The following is an 18,889-nucleotide window of genomic DNA, read 5'->3' on the forward strand; positions in this document are numbered from 1 at the left end:
AATTCCAATTATTGCCAACATTAAAAAAATAAGAATAGTATGAACAACTTTATGCCAATAACCTTGAAAATTTAAATAAATGGGAAAATATCCTAAAAATATATAACTTAAAGTTAACTCAAGAAGAAACAGAAAATTTAAATCATTCTATAATGATTAAAGAAACAGAATCTAAAGTTTAAAATCCTCCCCCGCAAATCACAAGGCCCACAAAAGCTGATTGCTTTGTTGTTCTTTTTTTTTGCCAAGTGAGTTCCACCAAATATTTAAATAAAATCAATGACAATCTTACATTACTTTACAGTAAAAAATAAGAGTAAGTATATCTAGCTCATATAATGAGGCTAGCATAACTCTGGGTTCAAAATCCAACAATGACAATACGAAAAGGGAAAATTATAGGCCGATCTTATGAATAAAAATAAATGTAAAAAAATTAAACAAACTATTAGCAAACCAAATCCAGAAAAGTATTAAATGTATAATACATTACAACCAAACTAGATTTATCCTAGAAATGCAAGGCTGATTTAATATTTGAAAATAAATTAATGCAATTCAACACATTAACAAATGAATGGTGGAAAAGTATGATTACATGAATAAATGCAGAAAAATTGATAAAATTCAACATTTTATCATTTATGATTATAAACTCTTGGCAGATCAGCAATTGAGGGAGATTTCTTTAACCAGATAAACACACATACACAATCACACATACATGAAAACTGACCTATGACAAAGGAGGTACTGCAGATCAGTAAAGAGTGCTATAGACTTTTCAATAAATAGGGCCAACATAATTGGTTATTAGTAAGTAGAAAACCCCATGAAATTGGACCCCTCTACTCATACCATACACAAAAATCAATTCCAGGTGGATTAAAGACATGACGTGAAAGGCAAAATTATTAAGCTTCAGAAGATAATATAGAATGGATGGGAAGGATTTTTTTTTAATGTAATAGAAAAACTGCAAATCATAAAGGAAAAGGTTAATAAATTTGACTAAAGTATAATTTAAAACTTCTGTTCATTAACATACACTATAGAGAAACTCAAAAGACAAGCCAGAGTGGAATAAGACTTTTGTAACAGAGAAGACTACCATCCAGAATATATAAAGAACTCCTATAAATCAACAGAAAAAAGGACAGAAGACTTGGATAGTTCACAAAAGACGTTAATCCAAATTGCTAGGAAACATTTGAAAAGGTGCTTAGCCTCACTGGTAATCAGGCAAATGCAAATAAAACACAATAAATATCATTACACATCCATTAGACTGACAAAAACTTTAGCCTGAATTGTAGGTAATGATGTGGAGCAATGAGAAGTCTTACACATAACTAGTAAGAGTGTAAATTGTTACAATCCTTTTGGAAAACACTTTGGCACCATGTAATAAATTTGTAGATGTGCATACCCTACAATCCTACAATTCCATTGCTAGATAAATACTCAAAGAAATGTCTGCACATGTGCACCAGGACACATACACAAATAATTGATGGCAACATTGTCCACAATAGCCCAAAAGTGGAAAACTGTAAATATTCCAAACTGTTATCAGTAGTAGAAGGGATAAATAAATTGTGGTATGGTAATAAAATGGAATATTCTATCACAATGAAAATGAATAACAATAACTAAACATAACAACATAGCTGATGCACTAATATAATCTTGAGCAAAATAAGCAAGTCACGTAAGAGTATGTACAACATACTTTTACTCAATAAAGTAAAAAAAATAAACTATAGTTTCAGGAATGCATTTGCCCATGTAGATGATAAAACTATCAAAAGGGCCAAAAAGATTACCTCTTAAGTGAGGATGGTAGTTAACTGAAGAAGAAGGAAGGAGTTTTGATTGAGGAAGGGAGCGAGAGGACTTCTAGATTGCTGGCTTGAAAACTGGCTACTCGGTAGTTTGCCTTATTAATTACGCTTTTAAACAATATATATTTGTGTTTTGCATTTATTCCACAATATTAAAAACGGAGAAATAAAACTGAGAAAAAATATATAACCTAGGTATTTGAAATAATAATGACTATTTATGAATCAGCTTGCCAAAATTTATATCTAACAGACAAGAATATTTTCAATGCATTGAAATATTGAAATGGAGAGACATAAGTCTCTCCACACCCATACATAGAAAAACATTTAAATATTTTCTATTCCTTTTAACATTAACAGCAACAACAATAAGCAAAATAAAAGGTAATATTAAAAATAAGCAGCAAGAGGGGCCGGCCCCTTGGCCTAGTGGTTAAGTTTGGTGCACTCTGCTTTGGTGGCCCAGGTTCAGTTCCCTGGTGTGGACCTACACCACTTGTTGGCAGTCATGCTGTGGTGGCGACCCACGTACAAAATAGAGGAAGACTGGCACAGATGTTAGCTCAGGGCAAATCTTCCTCAGCAAAAAAAAAAGTTAGCAAGAAACAGCATCTAAGGAAGATCTCTAAAACTCAAACCAAACATCTAAATGCCAAGTTAAAGTAGTCAAGACACTTAAAATCCCTATTGATTAATACAGATTAAGCCCCAAGATGAGTTAGTGCACCCTGCTCATTTAGGAGGCAGTTACTATATTATTTTTCATATGAGCCAATGACAGTGCAGTAGAGTGGAAAGAGCACTGGTCTTAGAGTCAGAAGTCCTCGTTTGAGCCTTAGCTCTATCACTTTCTGCTTTGTTAGCTTACCTCCTTAAGCCTTTGTTACTTCATCTGCAAAATGGTGATTAAAAATATCTGTTCTAAATATTATTTTATAAACCTTAAAATGCTATAAAAACATAAACACAACCCAAATTATAGGTAAATTTGTCAATTCAATGAGCTTACCTATATCACCCCATTTAAAATTATGGCCCCTAACCCTAGCGTTCCCAACCCCCCCGGCTCTGCCCCATCTTTTTCATAGCATTTACCATGTTCTAATACACTCCATTATTTATACATTTATTATGCTTGTGGTTTATTGTCTGTCTCCTCCCAACTAGAATGTAAACTCCACGGGGCAGAAGCAGACTTGTCTAATTTGTTCACTGATATTCGCAGAGCCTAGGATAGTGCCTGTACGTAACAGCAGCTCAGTAAATATCGCTGAATGAATGAAGCTGATAAATTTAACTTATAGAAAAAAACCCACTGAACAACAACTTTAAAAGTTTTCAAGTAGCTCGTTTCCTTAGACTTAGCTCTATGCTTCAACAGTTGGAAGAATGAGCAGTGAAAGAAGTTTGAAATCATAAGAACTGGAACTCTTGTAAGTCCACGCAGGACTCCATTTGAATCACACTTTACATACTGGAGAAGGAGATTTTTAAACAAGAAAGGTTAGAGAACAATTTCAACAGGACGTCTGAACCAGCTGCTAAGAGGGAAAAGCCTGGGTGACAGGGAGAATCAGAAGGCGGCAGTCCTGTGGCCAGGACTGTCACCCATGGTTGATCCAAGTTACCTGCACGCAAGGTAGGTTTCCCCCAGAACAACCGAGGAGAGACTACCTTGGCTTTTTTGTAACAGGATTCTCTGGTTGTTGCTAGAGGACGAGTTCTTTGCTTGATGATTTAGGAGGTGACTTTTAGGACACAGCAATAAGTAATTTACTATGGAGAAGCCCTGCCCCAGGTGACTCTGAATCTGGGCAGTTTAACTGGGGTATATGTAAGTACTACGCTCAGAAAAATAGGTTGAGGGGTTCTGTTCAAAGTCAGTCTACGTGACTTACGTATTGATAAGTATCTAAGTCTTCACTGATAGCTAGTGAAATTGTGACAGTCAGTGCATTCTAACAATGATAATTCGTTATTGAGGAAATGAAAATTTAATATTTTTTAATCACAGAAAAAAAATTAAATAGAGAAACAGGAAAAGTATAAACCTCCTTCCCTTTTTTAAGCTGAGATTAATTTCTTGTGCCAATGTACCAAAAATAAAGCAATTTAAATGTTTGTGTTTTTTTAAATTTATTTTTGTTGAGGAAGATTAGCCCTGAGCTAACATCTGCTGCCAATCCTCCTCTTTTTGCTGAGGAAGACTGGCCCTGAGCTAACATCTGTGCCATCTTCCTCTATTTTATATGTGGGATGCCTGCTACAGCGTGGCTTGACAAGCAGTGCGTAGGTCGACACCCAGGATTTGAACTGGTGAACCCCGGGCTGCCGAAGCAGAACGTGCAAACTTAACCGCTGTGCCACCAGGCTGGCCAGATAAACATTATTTTTTTATTGAAGTATAATTGACATACAACATTATATTAGTTTCCAGAGTACAACACAATGATTCAATATTTGTATGTATTGCAAAATGTTGTATTTTGAAAACAAATTAGAATGACTCTATCTTAAACTAAATGTAGTTTCACGATTTCCTCACCCAACCTCATTTAGTAAATAAAAAATTCATTAAAAGCAAATGCTTAAGATAACTTAAAATTCAGTTCATCATAAAAAAATTTTTAAAAATGCATCCCAGAGAATTCTGAAAAATGTTCTAAAGGAAAATAAATTTCTTTAAAAATGGGTATGAAAGGGAAACAAAGTCATATCGACGAGGTTGAATAATTAAGACACATAAATGCAGAGCTCCATTCTCTGCAGAGTTGACTCTGGCTCAGATCACACAGCTTTGACAACCGCCTCAGCTGCTTACTGTGTTTCAGTGACATTAACCACTTGGGGCTTCAGTTTTCTAATCTGAAAAATCAGGATAATTTAATGTTTAACTCATAAGAGACAGAATTAAATAAAATAATGTGTACATGAAAGACAGTTTCTGGACATGGTAATGGTTCAACAAATGTTGATGGTGATGATGATGATGGTGATGAGGAGGAGGAGGAGGAGGATGGCACAATTTGTACAAATAATGTGATTCTGACTTGGTGTTTTCTTAATTGTAAGCCCTGACACTTAACCTTCTGGAGACGTCATTAGTTAGAGAATGTGCAGGAACTGTGTCACTTTTCAATTCACATATAATTTTATTAAAAGAAAAAAAAAGTAAGGAAGAAAAGAAACCTTTTGGTGTCCAAATTTTAAATAATCACTTAATCTGTCTTCTGCTTACTCAATGAATTTTCCACTAGAGGTTAGTGATGATTATTTTTAAAAGTCTAGATTTTCTAAACCTGAGCTCATTTTCTAAAGTAAACAATTGGAATAGAACATTGAATAACTGGCATGTATTTGTACTCATCTGATAACAGGACATAAACTAGGCCAGTAACTTACACCTCTAACCAGAAGTAAATTAACATATCCTAGAAACTGAAAGAGGTTGAGAGTATTATTATATTAATTATACTATGATTACTATAATACTAATAATTATACTAAATACTATAATACTATATAGTATTACACTAGAAACACAAGTACTTTCACAAAGAGTTACTGGGTAAACCAGTAAGAATGGCCTATAATCCTCCATGGATTTCTCTTCATAGCCCCCCAAAAGGAGAAGAATTGAATGTGAAGAATACACTTAATACAAAGCAAAAGACTGCATTCAGATACATTTTTCAATGCCAGATATTTGCTACAGGAATTCATAAATGGTAATTTCCATTTCATCTTCATTTACTCCGGGGATTCTCTTGGGGGTAATGTTCTATCTGGTATTTTATTAGATATGGAACACTTTAATGCAAATGCAGAAAGCATAAGCTATTAAACCCGAGAATAGCTACTCTATATGGAACTTCCCTTGGATTGAATTTGAAACAAAAGGCAATTAATGAGTAGTTGTAGCTCTCTTCTATAAAACCACACTGGTAGACCTTTATAGAACTACTTTTATCATTTCTTTGTTACCATGTCCGGATTAAAATATGTGATAATCAATACAAATGAACCCTTATAAATAATCGACGTAGCACCTTGCTCTTCCCTGAATCCCCTGACCTGCCTCACGCTGTAGTCTAGGAAACACAGACACAACTGGTGTTATAATTGCACCAAACTAAAAATAAAATGAACTGAGGCTTGAGAAAGAGACTGGTATCATTTTTCCAGATAAGGTAAATAAAATTGTAAAGTAAACAACATAATTGGTGTAGGAACTTATTAAAATTTTAACCTCTCATAGGGTTAAAACTCCATCTAATTTCATCATGATCATTGGTTATATTTTTAAACTGTAGCAGATTTATTACTTGGAACAGCTTTCTTTAATGTCAAAAATGCTTTCTTGCTATCATGACACACACTACGTTTCTGCCAAGAGCGACTCTATCAGCGTTTCCTCTAAATTACTTAAATTCTTCACATACTAATTGCATTACTTAAAGCTAGTGTAGAGCATCTAAAAATTGTCTCCCATATAAATTAATAACACTAGCAAAAGCAGCTTGTCAACATACGAAATAATTAGTGAGAATCCTCAGTACCCACAAGACCTAATTTTAAGTGCCTTATGCTAGAATAAACTCCAGTGATAATAGAAAGTTTCATAGTATGAATAAATTATCAGCAGGTTCATCTGGGGACTGCTTTAAAATCCAACTTCATGTTTTGTTAAATTTAGAAATATACATTTCCAGTAAACGTTTAGCACTCGTATCATAGAATACATCTCAAATTTTGTGAAGAATTCTTTTGAACATTCCCAAAGGAACCTGAAGTGCAAGTTCATTTTGTTAAAAAGTAAATCCTTATAATCAACAGCACAACAGATCCAGTATCTTCCATATATACCTACATATTTCAGTGACCTCCATACATCTCTGCATTTGCACCTATCCTCCTTCCAAGACTCAGCAGAACTCACATGTAGGAATTACTCTTTTTGTTTCAAGAAGGGCAAAGGGAAGAGGGAGGTGTGTCTTGCATTTTTTCATAGTTTCCAAAGAAATACATGTAACTCCTCATAGTGAAGACCCTGTCATCTAAACAAGGGCAGACACATTCACCTCCCAAGACTGAAAATAAATAATTGGATAAAAGAATTAGGAGGTCACTGGAGAGCTTGGTAGAAGCAGTTACATGGAGTCAGAGGGAGGGAAAATAATGTCATAAACTTAAAAGTATAGACTACACTTTGAAAAGTTTGGTTGCAAAGAATAGAAGAGAGAAAACAGAAGCTTGAGAAGCCAGAACACCATGGGAAAGGTGACTTAGGATGAAAGACTGAGTGCATTTGTAAACTAAAGGGAAAAGATGGAAGAGAGGAAGACAGGGAAGATAAAGGAAAAATTAGATTAATCGATGGACTAAGGATCCCACTGGAGTTGTAACAGAACGGCATCCAGACCACAGGTGGGTTAGTTGATCTTGAACAAAAGAGTTAGTTCTTCTTCTGAGATAGGAATGTAAGAAACTAGGAACAGACATTGTTAGGGGTAAGAACAGAGGTGAAGGGGAAGGAAAGAGAAGTATGCTGGGAGAGGCCATGCCTGGAGCCTCTGTTTTCTCTACAGACCTGCCCTACAAGAAACATTAAAGGAACGTCTTCAGGCAGAAGGAACGTAACACCGCATGGAGATCTGGACCTACGCAAAGGAAAGAAGAGTGCTGGAAATGTAAAATATATGGGAAAATACAAAAGAGATCATCTTCTCATTTTTAATCTCTTCAAAACATAATTGACTGTTTAAAGCAAAAATAACAACAATGCATTATAGGGTTTATAACAAAGTAAAATGTATGACAAACAGAGCACATAAGAAAGAGGAGTGAAAATCCAAATATACAGATATAAGGTTCTTATTTTACACGTAAAGGGGTATATTATTATTTCGAAGTACATGTGATAAAGATATACATTATAAGCCCTAGATCAGTAGTTCTCAAAGTGTGGCCTGGGGTCTAGCTAACAGAAGTCCCAGGAGGAGATTCCCGGTATATATTAGCATGAGAAGGACGTTAAGAAATCTTGTAGTTAAGAAATCTACTTAACCTAATGTTTCTCAAACTTCATTGACCACAAAACACTTTTTGAGTTATACTTATTAACATCTCACAGAGCTAGTGTTACTATGAAATATACTTCGGAAAATGCTACTAGTTCTGAGAGTTGTTAACAGTGTTAAAAGATATCCTAATCACAATATCAACACACATATGTCTTACTTTAAACAAAGCGTCTATTCTTGTGTCTAATAAAACAGATAAATTAGTAGTTGTTTATTTTGAGGGAAAAAAAATCACAGGCTCTGGAATCAAGCAGACTGGGGTTTAAATCCTGACTCAATACTTACTAGATAAAAGATCTTGGACAAATTACTTTCTTATTGTGAGAATTAAATGATTTAACATGCTATAAGTTATCTGGCACATAGTAGGTAGTCACTAAATAGCAAATGATGATGATGATCATCATCATCATAATAAAGATCCCTTAGAGTACATCCTCCAGCACATTTAAAATGAAATTCAATTCTCAAAAGTTCCAACTTTTTTGAGGAATGTGGAGTGAATATTCTATACCAATGTTTTTAAAGAGTGGAATTTAACATAAGATGAGCTCATTGTGATACCCAACTAAGAGGTTTACTAGCTGGGATACAAAAAAGATTTTACTAGGCTGGCCTGGTGGTGCAGCAGTTAAGTTCAAACGTTCTGCTTCTCGGCAGCCCAGGGTTTGCACGTTCAGATCCCGGGTGCGGACATGGCACCGCTTGGCAAAAGCCATGCTGTGGCAGGCGTCCCACGTATAAAGTAGAGGAAGATGGGCATAGATGTTAGCTCAGGGCCAGTCTTCCTCAGCAAAAAGAGGAGGATTGGCAGTAGTTAGCTCAGGGCTAATCTTCCTCAAAAAAAAAAAAAAAAAGATTTTACTACCATGCAATGCCAAGACACAGACTTCCAAGGACAGCATGCTTCAGCAAAGCTCTAGAACTGTTTCTTATGTAAGGAGAAATAACAGAAATACTCATTAAAACCTTACTAATAATGGGGTCATTGTAATTTAAGTTAAATTTCTTACCGACATGTTGGGCAATATAGCTCTGATAGTCATTATTGGATAATATTTATGCTAATAAATTCATCAACTAATATTCACTGAAGAGGATTTGAACAGGTGGAAGGAAAGCAGTAGTCATTCCAGACAGTGAAAATTAAAAGATCTTTGTATGGCCACAATACAATAAGCTGGTTAGACTGATAGAGGAAAAAGTGGTACCTGTCCAACAGTGTACAGAAAGCCTTGAAAGCTAGGCAGAAGAATTCAAACTTGATTTGATAGGCAGGAGGAAACCACTGTTAAGTTCATCATCTTAAGATTGATATAATAAAAACAAAGTTTAAGGAAGACTAGTTTGTTAGTGACATTTAATTTGCATCAAATAAGGAGTCAGTCAGGAAGGGTACTTTATTACTAGAGTGATGGCTGGAGTGAGACATCAGCAGACTACAACGGTGAGCTGTGCTTGTCATATAAATAAATGAACTAGTGAATTATGTTAAAGGGCAAACAGGCGAGGGTTGCTCATTGTCTATTCAAAGAGGAGGAAGGGCCTGGTTGAATCAGATGGTTCCATGGTTTTAAGGGTGGGTAATGGAGAGATTAGTGGCATCAGGAAAATTGGGAGGGATGGTCTACAGGGGAAATTTGTTAATGGACATTCTAAAGGTACACAAAAATTAAAATGTTCAGTAGAAATTTTAGATATAAAATTAGATTTTAGAGAACTTGCCTTTATATAACATATTTTTATACATAAATATACAAAAGTAATTTTATTAAATGTGTGGCATATCCTGTGACATGTTTTTCCCCAGGTAGAATTACTTTTTAAATTATATTGGCTTAGGCTATACTAAAATCCAATTTAATGACAGCCAGCCCAAAAGCCAGTAGGACTGGATTAAAATTATCTTATTAAAAGAAATTCATACAGAAATCCCTGTGAACTTAAGTATTATAATTTCCATTTTATAGATAAGAAAGAATATAAGGCATATTTTAAAGGGATCAGCAGAGGAGTGATGGATTTTAATGGACTGAATTGACTCAAGCAAGCCTTAAACCTGGCTAACTCTGACTTATCCATGAAAACTGACAGAAGCAGCAACAAAACAACATAAAATAGCAGATAAACCAAAAGTATCCAGAACTGAAATATCATATTTTGTCACACTAACCTTAAAAATTGGGTATGTCTGACTCTCAAACTAATATCTAGTGATAAGATTAAGAAAGTTCTTTTCAAAAAACGTGTTCTGCATACCGAGAACAGAGAATGTAATTTCCACTGGGAGCAACAACCTGAGGTTGGAGAGAAAATGGATGGGATGGGAAGACAGATCTCTCAAAATCTGAACCCCAAGATTCCCATTAGTACCTAAGAGTATATAAAGATTTGATATCATTATGAAACAGTGTGTCTAATTCTTACCATTAATAACTGGTGTGTAAACAACAATCCCAACCAAGTTTGGATCAGATACAGTTGTGTCCAGAATAAGGCCCCCAATGCTGAAAGATATAAAATCATATCATTTAGAGAAGGAAGGAAATGTACTAATTTGAAGTTGTTCTTTACATACAGACACCCCTACTTTTAAAAATAAAATATTTAGGCATTATAAAATAGATTAAAAACAAAAAATATTCAAAGGAAAAATCAATGTTAACAAAATGTTAGAAATAAATGCTAAAAATAAAACATGGCATAAAATGTGGAGCCCCACATTTCAGGGCTCTCTATCTGACCTCCAAGATATGTTACTTGCAAAAAGGAAAAGCACATACTACTTTAAGTAGCATTAAAATGTCTGAAGGACATATAAAAAATCATTAACAATGTCTATCTCTAGGCGGTGAGACTGATAAGAGATTAATGGTCACTTTATATCCTTCTGTACTTATTAATTTTTTAAAACCATGTCCACTTATCACTCTTATAATTTAAAAAATAATTTTAAAAAGAGTATCTTTTCATATTTGAAGTAAACAAGGCATTAAAAAGGGATGATTTTTACTGTGTTAAAACTTGATATAGTTAGGGTGTGTCTTATCACTGGTAAATCAAAATAATGAATTGTAGCCATAGAAAGAGCTGATCTTGAGATGAGAGGTCTGGAAAAATGACACAGTTATATAGGGGCAAGCCATACACTCTCACTCTCAACGTCTCAAGGGAGCTTGGAGATTTGTTTGGCGTTTCCAAGATCATTATCAATTGGTTAACTTCAGTCCCTTGACCTACGTACTACAAAACATTGCCAGTCCTAATATTCCATGGGATCCTGTTGCCTAAATCTTCCAGGAAAATGCAATCCACATTACAGAAAAATGAGCTATATGCTGTCACAGAATAGGGTTGATGGTCAAAATATCAGATCCAGTGTTCCTACCATTACCTGACAGTTAACATCAGGAAATTATTAAATCTTTATTATTTTAATTCTTTAGTAAAATAAATGAATGGCTTAATATGCCTAAACTGATAGGAGTTCCCATTAAAAGGTACAATATAAAGTCCAAAAATAGTCATCCTTAGAAATATTTTAATATTCTAAGCCTTAATTAAAAAATATATATATATATTTCATAGAGCAAGCTAGTTATGTGTCCAAGAATAAATTTCCATACCAAATCGTATAGCTCATGCTGTGGATATAACGTCAACACTTGCTAAAATACATTTAAAAATATTTTTGTTACTCAGGTAATAAAACTTACTATAAAACATTAGAAAATAACAAAAAGAAGAAAATAAAAATCAGTCATAGTTACATCTTTCAGAATTATAGTGTTAGCTTATGGGTATATAGCCTCCCAGACATCTTTAAACATAAATGTTTAAAAATAAAAACTCAAATCCTCAAAGTAGTTTTCTTCACTTTTATTAAATTTTATTTCTATCAAACAAACATGGATTATTTAAAAAGTGAAAGTACCACAATGCTTATAAAGCTGTCCCTAGCTCCACCCCCAGATCTCGCTCTTTTCAACTTCTTTAGCCGTTTCTTCTGGCATTTAATTCTATATTTCTAACAAACATGTTTATACTCCTATTTCTTGATTTTTAATTTTAGCCATTTATCCAATGGCTTCCTACTAAGGCAGATGAGGATTTAGTCTCTCTTACCCTTCCCTCCACACGAAAGTGTCCTCACAAGTCCCTTCCTCCCCCTATCCTGCCAATCTGGTTACATTATAACCTTTGGTGAAATATTTAGGGTTTACTTTATTATAACAATGGACTCATGATTCATATCTGAGCCACAAATTGTATTATTAGATTTCCTCACTTGTACTTTTTGCCTTGCCTCATATTTTTCTTAACTCTTTAGTTACTTACTACTAATTTAGGCTCAAATTTGTAACAAAGTTAATGAAATGCCTCTGAATACAGTCAAACTCATTGGACAACCAATCAATTCCACTTTTTTTCTTCTTAGAGACATCCCTTCTTAAGTTTGTTTGATAGAAATTAAGCAACCTGGATGGTTACTCTCTAGGCCTGATGCACAGCTGTCATCCTGTACCTTCTCTTTAATCTCCCCATGTTGGGTCTTGGTCTACGTACTAGGACAAAGTCCCAACATTTCATAGGATCCTGTTGCCTGAAACTTCCAGGAAAAAGCAATCTACATTATAGAAAAATGAACCACATGCTGTCATGCAATGGGTTTCCTCATTCCTGTGTTGTCTTCTTTCTTATTTCCTCATTTTGATAGGCCATATCTTCTATCAGCTTTTATACAATAGGGTCTATTGAGAAGTAAATTTTTTGAGATCCTGCATGTCTGAAAACTTCTCAAGTCTACCATACATTTGGTTGATACTGTGACCACACTTTATGTTCCCTCAGACTTTGAAGGAACAACTTTTGGTGTTGCTGCTGGACGTCATTCTGATTCCCAATCCTTTATATGTAACTCATCTTTTCTCTCTGGAAGCCTTCGGATTTATGATAACGAGCTTTGATTTGGGTCCCTCCTACTCTAATTTATTGTGCTGGGCATTCAGTGGACCCTTTCAATCTGGAAGCCTACGTTCTTCAGTTCTGGGGAATTTTCTAGTATTATTTCTTTGATAATTTTCCTCCCTTATTGTTTGCCTCTGGTAGTCCACCTCTCTACTTTCCGTTCTACTTTCCAGATAGTTCCTCAATTTTGTCTTCTACCTTTTGTACTAAATTTTCTGTTTCTGCTATTTATATATTTTTAAACTCCCAAGAGGTCTTCCTGTTTTTCAAATCCTCCTTTTTGGAGCATTCGGTTCTTACATTATGGATGCCATAGTTTCTCTTATTTCTCTGAGGATACCAATGATAGTTTTTTGAGGTTTTTCAACTATCCCTGCACTTTCTTTGAGTACCATTTTTTTTTTTTGGTCTCTTCCATGTTAGGAGCCTTAATCAAATGCCTGGCAATCCTTTACTGTCTGCTCCTTTTTAAGGAGCAAAGCAAAGCATACTTGGAGCTCTCTTTGTCCACGGGCAGAGCTTGTTAGCAGGTGGGCCTGACTGAACAATGGTCAGGTGAGCATGCAGCTCTTTCACTAAAGGGCCCACAAGGGTCAGTATCTGCAGGTTTTTCCTTTGTGCTGACGAGTTTCCCCAGAAAGGAATTATCTAATTTTTTGCCTGGGGGTATAAGTCTGACTGCCGGCATTCTATGAGCAAAGAACAGGAAGTGGGATAGGCCTTTCACTGTCCAGCTCATAGACTTTCACTCAATCCTCCTGTTTTTCATATAGCGCTTAATCCACATCCTCACTGGTGCAGGTGTTTCTGAATGCAGAGCCTCTCCGACTGAGCCTCCCCAGAGTTACTTCTTGTCTTCCGCTAGGGTGGTGGGGGGGGCAGTCACCTGGGTGGTCAAGTTGAAGAAGGGCTTTTAGGATCTAATTGCTTCTTTAAAAACTTTCAATTTTAATAACATCTTCTTCATTCCAGCTTTCAGAAGTACTTAGTGCCTCTAATTCCCCCACCTTTTGGGATTTCTGAGGCTCATATCAGCTTGCTTCTTATGTGTGTCCTCCTGCCCTGAGGATTGTTAGGTTTTAGTTTTTTTCATTCTGCTAGTTCAATTAACAACCATCCATTTCATTCCTAAGTTACTAATTTTGTTGAATCTCTCATCTGCTGTCCTCTCTGCTTCCCTTCTGTCTTTGTAGCTTTATAGCTTTTTAATTCTTTTACTGTTATTTTAGTAGTTTTAGGAAGGAAGAATACACGTGTCAATCTACCACGTTTAACAGGAAAGCATACTCTTTTCTAGCTTGTTCGTTTCACTAAATGTATGATGAATATTTTTCCATGTCAATAGGAATGTTACTATGTTTTCCTTAATGGCTAATATTCCATTTTGTGTTGTTGCTGCTAGCGCCCTGGAGTGGATGCCGACTCCTAGCGCCCCTGTGTACAACAGAGCAGAACCCTGCCTGGTCTTTTTGCACCATCCTCTCACCTTCCAGCGCTGTATCAGACAATCCTCCACTGCTATTCATAAGCTTTTCATGGCCAATTTTTTCAGAAGTGGTGGCCAGTGGCCAGGTCCTTCTTCCTAGTCTGTCTTAGTCTGTAAGCTCTGCTGAAACCTGTCCACCATGGGTGACCCTGCTGGTATTTGAAAAACCAGTGGCATAGCTTTCAGCATCACAGCAACACGCAGCCACCACAGTATGATGACTGACAGATGGGTGGCATGGGTCTCTGACTGGGAAATGAACCTGGGCCACAGCGGTGAGAGCACCAAATCTTAACCACTAGACCATCACCCATTTTGTGACCATACCACAATTTATTTGATCAATCCCTGATTGCTAGACCTCTAAGGTGTTCTCTCTCTTGTTATTAAAAATTCCACTGTGATAAGGATCCTTGCACTAAATCTTTTGCATCTATCCTTAAGTTCTGTCAGGGTTCTAGAAGTGGAAGTGGTCATGTGGTAAGTACATTTCTAAGTCTTTCTGACACTTAAGTGAGCAACTTGCTATTAAAAATAAGTAATGTCCTTGTCAGGTTAAAACACACAAACCTACAAACACCACTAAATTTTATTTATCAATCTGGTAAGGATTTGGTTGGAAAAAAGTTTGAAACCTGTAGCCAAGTGAGGTTCTGTACATCTACTGATTTCAATAATTCCTGTCACTTATAGCTCTTATTACATGGGAAAATAAAGAACTGGTTATATAAAATGATTGATACAAGAAGTAAAAACGGGCAATTATTTGTTTTAATATAGACATAGATACATGCACACAGGACACACACACACACGCACTTTTTAATACTAACCTACTTACAACCATGGCTGTTATGACAGGCTCCCAGCCTGAGTGGAGAACTGTCCTCGTGGCTGGATGTTTGGCAGCTACTATAATCCAGATAGGAGTCAGAGCCAAGAAAAAGACACCAACTAATGGAGAAATGTAGTAATAGGTCTCTAAAATTAAAAAAGAGACAACATTTCAATCTCTTTTCTCTCCACGTAGCAAAGTAAATATTAAAATTAAAATATTTACCAGAAGAGATGATGTTATCAAATATATTAACATGCTATATATTTTCTACAAATTTCAAACTGTAGATAAGGTAAAAATATTAAATAATATAAGCGAAAACTAATACACTATTTCAACAAACACTTACTGAAATAGCTATGTGACTTAGATAGCAATAGCATTAATAATAACAACAACAACAGTAAAAAAAGCTAACATTTATTTGGCTCCCACTCTTTACCAAGGATTGTGCTAAATGCTTTATATTCATGATTAATTGTCCTCCCAAGTATGAAGTAGATACAGTCATTCCTATTTTATGAAGAAACCTAGTCTTAGGAGCTTAGGAACAAAGCTAGGAAATAGCAAGAGTTGCGAGAAAATGACATCTGTCTGACACTGAAGTTAGTGCTCTTAACTCTAAAGTCAAATAGGATGTTGTTTTCACCCACAAGGATCTTATAGTACAAGCATTCCATGGAATATTGGCCGATCAATTGATAACAGATATCCCCCCAATCCTAAGTAGTGTTCCGAGCTCCAAAATAAAATTGGAAGACTAGGTTTAATAAAGTTAAACAGATTTCTTCACTGCAAAACTACTCAGAACCTTTAATACACTAAGATAGAATACAGTTCGCTATATTACCATAGTTTGGCCAGAGTACCTAGTTTCACATCTGGGTGTTACAACTTACCTTGGACAAGAAATTTAACTTCTATAAACTTCAGTTTCCTTATCTTTAAAATGGTAATAATAATACTACCTATTTCATGGGGTTATCGTGAGTCTTAAGAGAATTAAGACATGTAAGTTAACTAGTATAGGGCCTAAGCACATAGCTAACATTCACTGAACGCTCACTATCATCATAATCACAGCCATTGTTATTAGCGTCTTGCTATTTGGGACACACTGAGGTAACAGATCGCTAGGACTTTGTTATACCTGTCTGAGGTAGATTGTCTTACTTGATCACAATTTTTCATTCTCTCCCCATTCTTGTTACGCTCTCCTATAGAGAGAGTATACTCCTCTGACTCATTGACTTTAGGCTTGACTGTCTTGCTTTGTAGACATGATGTATACCACCTCTGAACAAAATTATAAGTGCTTTCAGAAGTGACTAGAAGATTTTACATATCCATATATATAGATAGATAGATAGATGGATGTATAGATAGCTAGGTATCAACTGTTTTCAGACACTAGACAACAGGTACTGCAAGACTGTGATCACTGAGAGAAGGGAAAGAAATGAGATAAGCCCTACAGTAGCCTCACCTTTCTGACTACAAGCACATTCCAGACCACAGCTCAGGAAGGCAGTGAGCCTAAGGCAGCAAGAATTTACAGGGTAGCAGACTGGAAAAGAGGAAGCTATCAGAGAAAGAGCTTGAGAACTGAACACCAAACCTTAGGGTGAACTCCACAAGGCTAGGCCAAGAATAACTGGGGATTTGTAAACCAAAAAATTTCCAGAGTTTACAAAGGACTGAAAGTCATTCAAGATTTAATCCCGTGGAAAGGAGAGGCCTCTGAACACTGAGAACATTAAGACCTGAGAAGGGTCACGTCCTAGCAGTGAAGCTAGCCCTGATGTAATGTCTGCTCTGATCTGCCCCAATAAAGCTGAACACCAAGCCTTGAAATTAGCTCAAGCTAATCCACAATTAACTGCCTACAAGAACAATGTCCAACACTTTGTAAAGAAAGACAAAACTGTTGAGCACTTAACAACGTAACATTCACAATGTCTAGCATCCCATCAAAAATTGTTTTTATGAGTTTGGAATAATACTTGGTCACATTTACAAACTTAGTTAAATACCCTGAGATATTCCACTTACTTTAGACATTTCATCTGTCTCACAAAAGTTTCCAAGTACTTAAAATAATCTTTATAAAAATAACAAATTAAATGTACAAATACAGTGAGTCTTAAGTTTTCATAAATATTCATATAATGCATACAAATTTGGGAAGATTTCTATTTAACAATCATAAGAATAAGTCAATTAATTATAAATTAAAAAATGGAATTAGAAGACTGACGTTACTCTAATGAGCTAAGTAACAAGTAAATAAAAACATATGCACTGCCTTGTTAGTATAAGACCATTAATACCATGAGTTTGATTCTAAAATATTTTTATACTTAATTCTAAATATCCTTAGGGTTAAAAGTTGCCTACCTCTTCTTGAAACAGTTACATCATCCCAAGACATTTTTAGTAACGTCATTTTAGCTGATCAAGGTTTTATTATTATCAGAGATTTTTGCCAGGACATTCCTGGATTCCTCTCAATGACTCCAATACTTATGTTGTATAGTAGGGACTTCATAACTTAAAGACAGAGTTGATCTCACAACTCTGTAGCCTACAGTCTTAGATTTAAATTAAATGTTACCAAGTCTTCCTAACATCACACAAAATTCTTCAACTGTTATCCATACTCTTATCCTTGACTGAATTTTGTATTTCCTCATCTTCTTAAGATATCTAAAGATCTTCTCACCTATTACTAAAGATGTTTGAACTAGATAGAAGCTCAAATTTTTTTCTGTCAGGTAAGAACAATTACTAGGATACTAAAATAGTGTCCTGGGGCCGGCCCGGTGGCGCAGAAGTTAAGTTCACACGGTCTGCTTCGGTGGCCCGGGGTTCGCCGGTTTTGATCCCAGGTGCGGATGTGGCACCACTTGACAAGCCATGCTGTGGTAGGCGTCCCACATATAAAGTGGAGGAAGATGGGCACGGGTGTTAGCTCAGGGCCAGTCTTCCTCAGCAAAAAGAGGAGGATTGGCGGCAGATGTCAGCTCAGGGTTAATCTTCCTCAAAAAAAAAAAAAAGTATCCAAACAAATTTTATTCTCATGATTCTATCTGGATTCGCCATCACATCTTCAAAATGATTATACTAACAAAATTCATTTAAATATTTTCTTCCATTTAAAGAGGTATGACTAATGCTACGTATAGTGCCATTTTCTCCATGATTTTTTTAAAAATGAAGAAAACTTTTATTGGATGGATTCCCAGTTCTTTTTGTTAAACCATTAGATAAAGATAAATCACATCCCAATTAGGAAGCATTCTTACCTCCTAAAACAACTACAGTTGCCAACAATCTCTATAGGATCAAACAGAAAACTAAAAGCATTAAAGTCCATCCACAAATGAAAAGAACTCTGCTGCTAAGTCGAATCATCTTAGTATTTCATTTTCAGGTCAAGAGTGGAGCACCATGCCAGGCTTTTAAGTTATTTTCAGCATTAAATCTCTGGGAGGACATCTGAAGTTGAAAAAAACACTCACCATCCCAACCCCAGAATCACTGCCCTGAATTTTCAAAGAGGGGTAAAAATTTCTCAGGAAAGAAACTAAAAACAATGAGTTGGCAGTTCCTCAAAAAGTTAAACAGAGTCATCATATGACCCAGCAATTCCACTCCAAGAGAATTG

The 18,889-nt window shown here is 35.6% G+C and overlaps 1 protein-coding gene across 9 annotated transcripts in view; it reads right to left on the reverse strand.

Moving 5' to 3' along the window:
• The window catches only part of SLC41A2 (solute carrier family 41 member 2), a 124,619-nt gene that overhangs the window by 32,979 nt on the left and 72,751 nt on the right, over positions 1-18,889 (reverse strand). For all 9 annotated transcript variants that reach the window (XM_070600771.1, XM_070600768.1, XM_070600770.1 and 6 more), the window contains exons 7-8: positions 15,218-15,365; positions 10,358-10,437 (exon numbers count right to left, since the gene is read on the reverse strand). In XM_070600771.1, the coding sequence (XP_070456872.1) occupies positions 10,358-10,437; positions 15,218-15,365 (228 nt within the window). The remainder of the gene's footprint in view (positions 1-10,357; positions 10,438-15,217; positions 15,366-18,889) is intronic.

This window comes from Equus przewalskii, chromosome 29 (genome assembly GCF_037783145.1).
Source record: "Equus przewalskii isolate Varuska chromosome 29, EquPr2, whole genome shotgun sequence".
Lineage (NCBI taxonomy): Eukaryota > Metazoa > Chordata > Mammalia > Perissodactyla > Equidae > Equus > Equus przewalskii.